The sequence below is a fragment of the Setaria viridis genome, chromosome 5 (assembly GCF_005286985.2).
Source record: "Setaria viridis chromosome 5, Setaria_viridis_v4.0, whole genome shotgun sequence".
NCBI classification, from domain to species: Eukaryota; Viridiplantae; Streptophyta; class Magnoliopsida; order Poales; family Poaceae; genus Setaria; species Setaria viridis.
Window position 1 is genome coordinate 15,054,588 of NC_048267.2, and position 13,528 is coordinate 15,068,115.

At 44.0% G+C, this 13,528-nt stretch overlaps 1 protein-coding gene across 1 annotated transcript; it reads right to left on the minus strand.

Annotated features, from left to right (window-relative positions):
- Nucleotides 1-544: 544 nt before the first annotated feature.
- Nucleotides 545-5,539, minus strand: LOC117858190 (E3 ubiquitin-protein ligase IPI1). The gene is made up of 6 exons (XM_034741210.2): nt 5,132-5,539; nt 3,748-3,929; nt 3,189-3,238; nt 2,645-2,673; nt 2,156-2,549; nt 545-1,228 (listed from the first exon to the last, which is right to left on the minus strand). The coding sequence occupies exons 1-6, from the start codon at nt 5,370-5,372 to the stop codon at nt 745-747; spliced, it is 1,380 nt and encodes a 459-aa protein (XP_034597101.1). The 5' UTR covers nt 5,373-5,539; the 3' UTR covers nt 545-744.
- Between the last annotated feature and the right edge of the window lie 7,989 nt (nt 5,540-13,528).

A 13,528-nucleotide genomic window follows, 5' to 3' on the forward strand; every position in this document is an offset into this window, starting at 1 on the left:
ATGGATTGGGTTATCGCATGGGCGGTATTGGCAAGTCCACAACTTGGTTGGATAGGAATACAAGAAGGGGGACGACGCCACAGGGAGGAGACATCAATCAGTCAGAATCAGAAACTTATCCCTCCTCTGTTCCTGTTCTTCCTCCTCGCAACTGCTCTTTCTTCCCCTGTACTCTGTTCTTCTTCCTCCGGTTATCCCTGATGAATCTCTAGTCTAATTCCTTTCCCTTGCTTTGCTACCTATCCCAACTCTATCTTCCTCACACTTGTACGAGCTACTACTGTATGCTATATGTGTTGTTCCTGTTGGATTAAGCAAGGGGTTGCTAACACCTTGAGACCTTGAACTTTTTATTCTCATCCAGCCAAGGTGGGGGCTCAATGGTCCAGACACCCTAACGTCCTTGAGGGAATGGAGCTACGCAGCAAATACTAGGCATAACAAGGAAGCCAAATGATAACTTGCTCCGTTCACATCAAAACGAACTAATCGGCACGATGCAGCAAGCATATCATAAAATGCAACTCTTTGAAAAGCCTCAACCTGACTGGGAAATATGTACTTCATCAAATCGCATAAACCCAAGTCGAAAATGTTTTTGCCTTGGGTCATTTTCTTCAGCATCCTACATATTATCTCAAGGTTTACCATCCGACCGGACTTTCTTACAACAGTGTTTCTGCTTCTTACAACCAACAGGGTTTCCAGGTCTGTACTATTAACTTAGGCCTTGCCATCGCTGAGTTACATCCGAGGGATGTGCATTGAACGGAATGGCGAGTTGTCTATCGATCTATTTTCCTGTGGTGGCAACCTAGAAGCGCCACCAATCCACTGCCCAGGCAGCCTCCTTGAGGCAGATGCAGGCTCTGGTGGGCCATGAGGGTGCTGTTGTTGTGAAGAGCTCCACCAGGTACCTTCATTATTCACGGACACCAGCGGGTAAGGAGCGAGGCGGTCCCTCTCCCAGGCGTAGAACTGGTTTCCTCTGCCATCCTCAGTCTCCATTGTACTAGGGCCCGATGAAGCCGGTGGGAACAGGCAAAAAGAGGTGTTATCCGGAGGTGCCACAGCAGACCCGCCAGCTCCCAATGGATGCATGCCTCCTGATCGCTGTGACCCAGCAAATAAGCTAGAACTCTGCTGGAGTTGATCATTTATGTTGCCATGTGCTCTTACGAATTGTGGTGCCATTGGAGGAACACTTGGGATCCTAGGTGTTCCAGACCTGCAACAAACCAAGAATATGTCTGGCCATCAAGATATCTAAGACTGTTGTATATGAAAGCAGGCATACTAAACCATGTGTGTTCATGACTACTTTGTTATACAGCTGATGGAACTGATGAAGCACCAAGATGAAACAATGCTATCATCTGAAAATAAATTTGAAGGAAACCATGGCATGCCTGGAACCCTAATTTCCAGTTCTGGATACCAGTAGTATCAGTGTCTTACCGTCATTACTCAAACTGGAATGCCAGCATAACACCAAGATAAACCAACAGGCTGAAACAGATAGATAATGTATTGGTCCGAACAAAACCATATACATACCCATACTTAGTTATAGCTACAAATGGACATAGCCATCCAATCAGATAGAAATCTAACTAAGTACACATAACTCCTATGATTATGTACTCCCATATGTCAAAAGAAGCATGTATACTCCTTATGTGATAAATAGGTACAAAAATTATTGGAGACTACAATTTGGTTAGTAGACTAAATCAGGTCTAGTGTCAAGAAAGAATCCTCATGCCTTAATTTGAACAATTGCTGTCTTGTGCATTCTGCCCATGAACGGCATTCACAATCATCATTTTTCTAGACATTTCTCTAAGAACAGATTAACAATGCAATCGTACCTAAATTACTCCCACAAATCAGCAAAAGGCCTGCACATATTTCATAATCCACAGTGCACGTGTGCAAAACATAGCAACTCACAAGAACCATGAATCCACATTTCTGCCTAATTGGTGAAGGTAATTTTACAGAACTAGGTCATGTCAGCCAGAACATCATAAAGCATTGAAGGTCGTCAAATGTGCAATTTTATGCATTTTCTGCAAACACAGGTGGCGTGCTATTTTTAATTATGGAAAACACAGTTAGCTAATAACAGGATGAGAAATGAAAACGATCTTACCCGCTTCCATAAAATGAGGGGAGAGATCCTCGTTGTTGGCTATCATTATCAACCCCTGCAACCCTCATTACCCCCACAGGGAGTACTGGCTGCTCAGCTACACCATTATTGTTGTTGGATTGAGGATAGGAGTGCGGCATGTGTGCCCACGGGTTATGATGGAAATCAATGGGATGTACTGTCTGCACTGATCGGCCATCTGATGGTCCGGCCAGAGGGTTCCAGTGATCATGATATGCCGTGCCATCCACTGTTCTCTCAGCTACATGGGAGCTTGATGGTGCTGGTGGCGGCACGGGTTGTAAGTAAGCGAGATATGGACCTGGATGAGCTGTGCCAGGTACAGGTACAGCCACATGCTCAGAGTTGAAGTTTGGACCCATGAAATCATTAACTGCATTTTCAATATTCGAACACTTTAAACCTCGACAAATGTGATTACACAAATGGAACATCAGTAATTGTCACTAATGTAAATAAAAAACTTACAAGTAGCTGGCGCTGCGGCCTCTAATTCTCTGTTAGAAGAGGAAACATTAACATGAGTCAATAGAATTAAAAGCTAATAAAACTGTAAACTATCATACAAAAAACTTAAAACAAAAGGCGGTAAATTCTAAAGCAAAGAGGCACCATTGCAGCTCTACAGTCTCCCAGCATCGAAGGTATAAACAAGCACAGAGAACTAAGCACTAGCACACTGACTAATATCACAGCAGAGACATATATTTACATATCAATATGATTGGTGAAAAGTGACATGAGGAAGTGCTTGTTGTTAAGGCTTTGGTGCTCTTCGTTATAGTCTATTCAAAGTTCTAAAACAGTGGTAAGTAAGCATTCCAACAACTGATGGCACAATACAGTTCCAAAGGCTGCAGTAACTTTCTAGAAGCAGGTATGTAAAGGATAACAGCTGTAGTGATGTAGTTATAAACATCCACTAATGTTCACAAGTAAATACTCTCAACCATGCATTTAAAGGGGAAATTGGACATAGCAACAAGTAGAAATTTTGGAGGGCAGAACATACTCAAACAACGCAGGTAAGCGGCCAATAGGACACCACTGGATGCGAAGTGGCTGCATAAACAGTAAAATAGTAACATAAAAATTAAGCAAGTAACCTGATTGTAAAATAGTAACATAAAAAATGATATTTAGAGTGTAATGCAAAATAACTGTAACTGTAGCCAGTAACGCCTGCTTTACTATTGTTTACCCAACCTCATAATGACTTTGCAATATTTCATTTATTGCAAATATTGGTTTCTGCTATGCTCTAAGCTAGGCTTTCCGGTCCCAATAAAGAAAACCCACAAAAAATATACTTCCAACATTTGAAATTTTCGTTTCGCTAGGACAAGCCTTTGACCAATAATTACTCTATCAGTACCTAGTTTTTGTGACACAAAATTGACATCATTACATTCGTATCCAAACATACTTTCTAAAGAGTGTACTTTTGTATCAAATAAACGAATTATTGATAGAGTAATTGTTGGTCAAAGGCCTGTCCTAATGAAACAAAACACACCTTGTAAATAAAACAGAGTATGCAAAAATTAATTCAGAAGCTTTGACTCCCTTACCACAAAGGTAGCCATATCTGATTGAGCGACATCATAAGGGCCTTCATCATAGCCCCATTCATCATTGTTTGCATCCTGTGATGATCGCGGACCATTTGCATAAAGCCAATTCCCCATCTCAGTTTTGCGACAATTGGGGCATTGCATAATTCCTTTGGCATTAAATGCTGAACCAATGCAATCTGATGAAACAAAAGGATACAAAAAATAGACTAAATTAAGTGCTATATACACGCAAAAAATTATTACGTAAAATAAACACTTTCAATTTCAGTTATAACAGTATTATGGATTCAAAAGGATACTAAGCAAACAACAGCATGTTTCACCTTGAATATGAAAAAGGATTCCTTACATCTACTTTATATAACAGTTTACTAGTAATCACAAAAGATGACAGAATGATTGATCAAAGGTGCAAAGGTATGGACAGAATGTATCAGTATCACAGGCATTGCTAGCAGAACTAGTTAGCAGTGCTATCAGTTAATGATTTTGCCTCCTGTCTTAACTGTTTGTGATGAATATCCTTTGTTATCTACTAATCAGCTTATTGATAGAAAAGTTTTTCAGTCATTCATCCCAAAGCAATGTCCTCTAAGGTGTGCAATATCCTCTAAGGTGTGCATTACCTAGTAACTAGTATATGTCCTAACAACATGGCCATTATTAGGCTTCGACAATAACAGTGTGATATGGGGTATCCTTGGCACTAACATTTTGAGGTTATAAATACAATGGATTTCTTTTTTTGCAAAGGCACATAGCAAATTCAGGAAAGAAAGAAACTGAACAAACATAACTCAAGACAAATTAGACCAAATTGGCACAGTAAATCTAGTTAACATACCCAATTCCAAATTCCTTCCTGCCAATTTCAAAGAACTCCAAGCCATAGAAATAAAATGGCCTCAACCCTTAATAGTTTTTCTAAAACTTCTACAAGGTCACATCACACCAAAACGAAATGGCAGATTCATTTTTTCCCAATTCTAGTCCCACTAACAGATTTTGACCAAAGAGCATGCACCTACCACGTCCAACCATAATTTTGCAGCATATGATACTGCTATATAAACTCCACAGCAGAACCCAAAGACGACCAACAATTTTAAACCTCAGACATGCAGTTTTCATCAAAACCAGTCATTAGGATTGTAATTGTGGTAAAGATTATCACACGTGCTCATTCAGATCATCTTCCAAGATGATATCCATTCCCAAATTCCAATTTTTCCCAATTCTAGCCCCACTAACAGAACCCCAAAATTGACCCACCACAAGAATTCAAGAAGCAGCCTCCCTACGCCGCCTCCCACCTCGCCAACACACGGGGCACAATCAAGAAACGAGCGTGAGATTTCGAGGCAGCGAAGCCGCTCACCGAGGTGGAATTCGTGGCCGCACTGCAACCTCGCGGTGGACCTCTCCTCGCCGCCGGCGACCACTGCGTCGAGGCAGATCGAGCACGACACCACCGCCGCATCCTTCTCGTCCCCGCCCTCGCCCCCTCCGCCCTCCCTCACCTGCTCCTCCTCCGCCACCTGCTCCCCCTCCCCTCCGCCTCCTCCTCCCTCGGCCACGACAGCCGTCTCCTCCTCATCCTCCTGGGCGCCAGCGCCCATCACGGAAGCGCTCGCCGCGTTCCCCACCACTGCGACGCAGAAGAAGCTCCGATCTCGGTCGTGCGCGCGCGCGCGCTCGTGGCCCTCGCCCGGCTCGCTCGATGCCACCAACGAGCTCCTCGTGCTATGCCTCCCTCTCTGCCTCTATCGGTTTTGCGTCCACCAGAAATCAGAAGACGGGGGAGGGGAATAAATGGAAGGGAATTGCGGTTTTCTGCAGGGGGCGCCTGGGAAGTGTGATAATTCCAAAAGCGGCTTCAGCCATGTGGTTTTGCCCTTACTTCTTTTGTCTACCATGGTAGAACATTGTAATTCTATTTGAAATGTAAATTTGTTTTGTTAGTTATCTACTTCCTCCATTCCAAATTGTATGCATTTCAAAGTTCATTGATTTTGTTATTCATCTACATATACATTATGTCTAGGTGCATAGTAAAGACTATAAATCTAGAAATGCTAAAACGACCTACTCCCTCCAAATCGTAATTAGAAGTCGTTTTAGACAGCATTGTGCATACCAAGGAGTGATTAATTAGGAGGAAGTTTTCCTTATTTGCCCTTATTAAATAGGCCTGTGAGTGTCTCATTTATAGCATTACTTCGTAGTCCGAGTGGTAAGCTTTCTGCCGCCCAAGGCTAGAGGTGCAGCGTTCGAACCCTCAGCCGCGCTATTTTTTTTACATGTACGTGTGGATTTTGCATGAGGAATTTGAATGGCGCTGTGCACGCTCGCTGCATGCGCTCGCGTTTAGGCCGTTAGAGCGTGTGTAGGATCAAGGAGTTCGTTTGTTTCGCTTGGGCGCGTTTAGGCGCGATATTTTCGTTCTTTTGGTGCTCACCGCTCAGCAGTCTTTTGGTTCGAGTGCCTGCAGTATTAAAACGCCTCGTTGCTAGCTCTTGTTGTTCACTTGTTCATCTAGGCATGGCTTAGCCTCTTCTTTTCTACTCCTTCCACAGCAAACCGTACGATGCAATGGCTGATGTCTTCCATGGTTTTGATCTGAACGTGCGTATAGAGGAAGATGACGACGGTAATCTCCCCTTCAATCTCAACGATCCTGTACTGGAGGACCAAAACAACAATGGTAATGTGCTGATTCTTACTCATTTTTTATATTCCTCAATTTGATTTGTACTGGAGGACCAAAACAACAACGGCAATCTTCCTCAGTTTGATTTGTACTGGTTGATTTAGATTTTCTACAAAATTTGCCCGGTAAGGTTTACAAATGAGTTTTTTTTTTCTTATAGCTAGAACATGCTGTGTCCAAGTAGTAACTATTGCATGAATGTTCTTGTTTTTTTTCTCTATAATTACAACTTGCCGTGGCCAAGCATAACAATAAACGTGCTTGTTTTTACCCTATAGCTAGAACATGCCATCTGTAAGCTGCATGATTGTGCTTGTTTTTTTGCTATAAATAGAACATGCTGTGGAGAACATTGTGGACAAAATGCTGCCGGAACTAATGTTTGTTTTCTTTTAACAGAACATGCTGTGGAGAACCCTACCGTGGAAGAACAAGTTCAACGACCCCACCGAAGGAAAGAAATGTCTGAACACCTCCGAAAACAAGTTTATCAAGCTTTGTTGGCTAGGAGCAACAATGGGAAACTAGGCAAGAATGACACTGCAGCTGTTGCGAAGAATTTGGGCTTAATATTCAGTCAGTTCACAGGGTATGGCGGAGAGGTAAAATACAACTTGCAAACTCAGTTCCGGATGTGGTTTCTAGTCTAAAGAAGGGTAGAGTATGCCGTAAGCACGTCCCTGTTGATTTAGAAGCATTGAGAAATATTCCTCTAAAACAAAGAATAACTATAGATGATGTGTGCACCGTACTAAATATGAGCAAATGGCAGATTCAAAAGTATTTGAAAAAAGGTTACCTTAGGCGCCATTCTAGTAGCATCAAGCCATATCTCACTGAAGCTAACAAGAGGTCTAGGTTACAATGGTGTGTTGACATGGTTAATAGGGAGTTGCCTGATGATCCAAGGTTTAAGGAGTTGTATGACTTTGTGTTCATTGATGAGAAATGGTTCTACCTATGTTAAAAATCTGAAAGATATTATTTGCTACCCGAAGAAGATGATCCCCATCGGACTTGTAAGAACAAGAACTACATCCCTAGGCTCATGTTCTTGTGTGTTTGCGCTCGACCAAGGTTTAGGGATGGGAATTGTATTTTTGATGGTAGGATTGGATGTTTCCCTCTTGTTCGTTATGAACCGGCTATGAGAGGCAATGAGAGAACTGGCCGTGTCCGTGGAGACTTGGTTATGAAGCCCATTACATCGATCACAAGAGACGTGATTAGAGATTTCATGATCAACCAAGTGTTGCCGGCCATTAGAGCGAAATGGCCAAGAGAATACTCGACAGTATTCATCCAACAGGATAATGCACCCTCTCATTTCAAATTGGATGATTCGGATTTTTGTGAGGCCGCTAAGCTAGGAGGATTCAATATTCTCCTAATTTGTAAACTACCAAACTCTCCGGATTTCAACATTCTTAACTTGGGGTTTTTTCGAGCTATACAAGCAATTCAATATAAGAATAATGCAAAAACAATAGAAGCACTTGTTCCAGCCGTGCAACAGGTAATTTGATCAAATTGTTCACACATACTCAATATCTTTTTCAACAACAAATTTGCTCATTCATTCATTTCTTGCACAATTCTTTTGTAGGCATTTTTGGAGTACTCGCCACACCTTGCAAACCGGATGTTTCTAACACTACAAGGTGTCTTGATGGAAGCTATGAAAGTGAAAGGTTGCAACAAATTCAAGATACCTCACATGAAAAAAGAGACACCAGAAAGAGAAGATCGGCTGCCATCTTGTATCCCTTGTGATCCATCATTGCTACATGAAGCCGAGGCTACTATTGCTGCATGAAAAAATTTGATTGATGCTATAATTACTAGTAGAGGCATTCTTGTAATAGTTTAGCATTATTTATCTAGAACATGCTTCTTATCGATGCTTTGGCGTCGTCTTTTGTCGGCAGCAAGCCCTTGTAATGCTCCATGAAAAGCTCGCAGTCCACCTTGATGCGGCCGAGCATGGCATCGATGGAGTAGTCCGTGTGGACGAGACCACAGCTAGGGCATGGATAGAACCGCGAGTGCGCACGGTTCCATGCTTCGCGATCCTCATGGACGAGACCACAGCGACCGCATACAAACACCCCCGGCGGCAAGGAATCCGGCACCACTTCCATGGAGTCCAGCAACTCCGGCGTGATGGAGTCCGGCAGCATCTGCGACTCCAGCACCACCTCGTCCGACTCCTGCGAGTCTAGTGCCACGCCGTCCGTGGGGACCAGCACGTTGCCCTCATCTGGCTCCTAAGAATCCAGCGCGACGGACAGCAGCAAGTCGACGACATCCTCCACGGCGACATCCTTCGACTCCGGCCCGATGTCCTCTGCGGCGAGCACCTCCGACTCCGGCCCGACGCCGTCCGCGGCGGTCAGCACCCGCGCGCCGCCGGTCTCCATAGAGACGAAATGAATCGAACAGGCAGCAAGCATGCTGTGGGCGGTTTGCGTGGAACATGCAGCAACCGAACAGTCCGTGATTAATGATGAGGACATGCTGTGGGCGGTTTGCGTGGAACATGCAGCAACCGAATAGTCCGCGATTAATGACACCATGCGAACGGCCGGCGCGCTTGACTAGACAGGGGTAATCGTGTCCAAAATCACCCTCATTATTGTGAACGACTTCTTTTGCCGCAACCGGCCTGGCCTCCAGAACGACTTCTAATTAGGATACGGAGGGAGTACAATTAGAACGGAGGAAGTAGTATGGAAATTGCATATTTTAGAGAAACACCAATCTGTAGACACATATTGTAAAGATTAATAGACTTACACACGAGTCACTAACAAATCGATCCTGCAAGAATCGTTAACAAAATGATGAAGTGGTGCAGATACGATAGCTCAAGATCCATCGATAGTAACTTAAGATTTGTTGAGGCATCAATGAGGTGCCGAGGATAAGGTAGCTCAAGATCTGTCGACAGTAGCCAAAAACCCATGGATGCAGCAATAAGGTGGCGATGATATTGTTGTTTGCACACATGCTAGTTTTCGGATGGGATATCCTATTGGTTGGTTGAGACTTGGAATTCAGCTAGATTGTGAAACAATGGACAAGGTGGAACGGATTCGAACACGGTGTTAACAGGTACAAGGTGGAAATTGGTGGTGCAGGATATTGGCGATGATGCTGAAAGCTGAGAAAAGTAAACCATTGAGGTGGGGAATTGCACACTTTGCAAGGTGTAAGAAAAGAAGCAAGGTTTCGAGGGATAAAGAACCCACCGGCTGTGGCTTTTTATAGCTATCGTTGCTCGTCGGCTATATGCTCAAAATTTAATGCAAGTTGGTAGGTGAAGATAGAGGCTGCCGATCAATACCGATCATATATAGAGCCTAGTTACCTCGATGACGTATAGTTTATAGCATTCGTGTAACATTACCACTTATTGGTGGTTGTATTCGAAGGATTGGTAAATGCTAAAAATAAACTAACACAGTTGCACATTGCAAATATGTTTCCGTATTAAAAAGATAGCAAAGTTCCAGCCCCAAAATATTTTGAACTTTTTTCAGTAAAAAAAACTGGCATAAAAGTGATGCATGCCTAGGCAGCTCTGGTAATCAATAAATAATATTTATACATCCCAAGCCATTTTAATATAAAAAAGAGAGAGAATTACTCTTTCAATTTTCCTTGCTTCCCGTGTGTTCTGATATTATTTCAAAATCTCGGGGGCTATATGTAAAATCAAAAATCTTCTGTGCAACAATAGACCGGAGCTATTAATGCCATCACACAGAACGCAACGCAGACCACCCACCGGAGCAGATCCCGCCCGTCCACCCCGCATCCAACGCCCGGAGCCACACTCCCGGCCGCCTGAAGTCACCGCGCCTGGCGTCATTCGCAGGCCAAGCCGAGTGCTGAGCGCACCGGCGGCCAGGCCAGCCTACACGCGGGGCCCACGCCTACACCTGTCTGACACGCGGGGTCCGGGGCGCTAACACCTGTATGACATGCGGGGCCCGTGGCGCAACACCTGGATGACACGGCCGGGTGTCCAGGCGCGGGCGCGGAGGCGGTGTGGATTGGTTTCGTTTGACCGGAGGCCCGGGCTGCACGGGATGGGGGTCCCCACTCCCCACCACGGCTGACGCAGGGTCGCAGGCTGGCTGCCGCTCTGCTCCTGCTCATGGGCGCAGGCAGTTCCACTTTCCCGACTTTAACATTACGTAAAAAGAAAATTCTTCATCATATTAAACTTGTGGTATATGTATGGAATACTAAATGTAGATGAAATTAAAAACTAATTACATAGTTTTATTGTACTTTGTGAGATGAATCTTTTAAACCTAATTAGTCAATATTTGGACAATAATTCACAAATACAAAGAAATACTATCGTTACGCATTTAGGCTAGTCCCAGTGCAAGATTTCATCGCACTGTTTCCAAGGATGCTACATCATCCTATGAGGTGTATTCTCATGAATGAAATAGAGAGTCCCAGTGCATAGTTTCATTTCACGATTTCATAGGATGACCATGACATTTAATTGTGATCATGTGATTGGATATGGTTAGATGAAATGAAACTCTATAGCCCCTAATGCAAGTTTCATAGTCTCGGAAACAGTGTATACACAGTTTCATCCTGATGAAACTCCTTCCCTCTCTCACTTCATAATTATCATGCCATGTCATCACATATGCTGATGTGTCACTGTATTTAATATGCATGAAACCTCTATGAAACCCCCACTGGAATTAGCCTTATGATAAAATACAAATTTTGTGTCTTTGGAACTAGACAAGGCCTCTGCTCGGCGCCTCGGTCCGCGCTCCGGTCTTTGGAAACTGGATGCCGTCAGGTTCTCAGGTGACGCCGGGGTCTGGTCTGGGTACGGCCACTGGATGGGACTCGCGTCAACTCGTGTGTCAGTGAGCCTGGTCCGTACCAGGGGCCTGCGCCTCGGAAAACCCGCCTCCAGTTGTTCATTGACTCCGGAAAGCAAAGCTGGTCGGGTAAAATTTTGCTGCAAGACACCTCCTCGCTGCTGGACATCCGATCTATTAAAATAATAATTTTCTAGAGCAGAGGAGAGAGATAAACTGATGCGTGATGCGGTGGTGACCATCAATCGAGCGCCTGAACAATCTTCAGTTATTTTTCTAAGGTCTTGTTTACTTCACCCCAACTCCAACTTTAGTACTATGCAAAAAGAAGATTCTCCATCACGTCAAACTTGCGGTACATGCATGGAGTACTAAATGTAGATGAAATTAAAAACTAATTGCACAGTTTTGTTGTACTTTGCGAGACGAATCTTTTAAGCCTAATTAGTTAATGTTTGGATAATAATTCACAAATACAAACGAAACGCTACAGTGTGCTACAGTGCCAGCACAGTAATTTGGCACCTCCTAATTTGACCAACAAGGCCTAAGATTTGTTGTTCGATTCGTGGAAGTGACTAGCCAAGGAGCACGGGACAGCAGCAGACGAGAAACACGACGAAGATGGAAAAAACTAACGTGTGCACCCCACTTTAGGCGGGCAAAATTGACATTTCGCAGCCTTCCTCTCTCCTTCAAAGTTGTAAATGGATATTTTATTCGGTTTGGTGCCTACCGGCAAATAGACATAAAGGAGTGGTGTCCATGAGCAAATGCAATATTAAACGATGTCCGCGGGCAAATGCCGCGTTTCTACAATGTTCGGGAGCAAAATTACCCCACCGACGCTCCGAAGAGAGCTTGCGTCCGCGGCGCGGTTTCTAGTAGTCGCCTTGGTGTACATTTTCGTGGCACAGTTATTAAATGTGAGAATTTGGTAATTGTGCTTACTAGGTTTTATGGTGATGAAACTCTTCTCACACATGATGAAACTCTTTCTCCTCTCTTCTCATAATGACCTTGATACGTCAATAAAATTACTAATGTGATACGTTATTTAATGATCATAAAATTTTTGATGAAACCTTCACTTGACCTAATGCGGCACATCTTGTGCAGTTTCCCCTCTCCTCGCTGCAAAATGTCCAAAGCGGTCGGAGTTGTTTGACCTTCAAACCCATGCGAGGAAATTTGCTTTCTAGTTTCCGGAGTACTCCCTCCGGTTTTTATTAGGTGTCGTATTTAGTATTAGAAAAACGACGGGAAAAGATGTCGTATATCTGTCCAGTCTTCGTAACGCTTTGGTGGGGGAGAGCATGCAATTAAGCAAGCTGCATGTACGCCTCGATCCCGCGGAGATTTTAGGCGGCGTTTGGTTTCAGGGATAGATACTAATTAGAAGTATTAAGGGTCTGTTTAGGAGCACTCTATTTCAGAAAAACCAGTTCCAACTTTTCCAGCTCCACTCCACCAACTCCAGAAAAATATGGAGCTGCTGCACGTGTTTGGCTGGTGGCAGTGTACCCTTTGTGAACGGATCCACATGTATGTCTCTTCTCTTTCCTCCCCTTCTCTTCCTCTGCTCGCGCTCGAAACTTGAAACTTCAAAGACCTCCCCTTTTCTTCCTCTACTCGCTCTCGAAACTTGAAACTTCAAAGATCTTGTAAATCTTGTTCAATGCTTCTTGAATCAAAAACCATTTCTCCATGTGCAAAAGAAAAATAACTTCTCCAGTTCAAAATTCTTGAAATTCCATCAAAATTCAGTAGTAGAACTAGCTAGTTTTGCTCAACAAAGTATGCCGTCTTGCTAGGCGTATGTGCAGAAACAGCACACATGTAGCTACATCACGCTCGATATTCCTCAGCTCCAGTCTCCAGATCAGAAGAGTACACTACACCCACGACTGAGGCAGGCACTGACCCCCTGCGCACTTACTTGAGACAAAACTTACAGACTTGCATTATGACGACGCCTGGAGTGAACTGAATCTGAACCTGAACTGAATGGGCTGCACTTGCATGAGCATGGGTTGCCAACTCGCCATGGATGGCAGCAGGATGGGCGGCCGGCCGCTCAGCTCAAAGGAGATGCAGCGCCGTGCAGCAGGTCAGAGAAAGGGACCTTGGACGGAGATGACAACACAGGGGAACTTCCAATGCATGTTGGGATCGGATGGGGCGGGCGTGGAAGCAAATG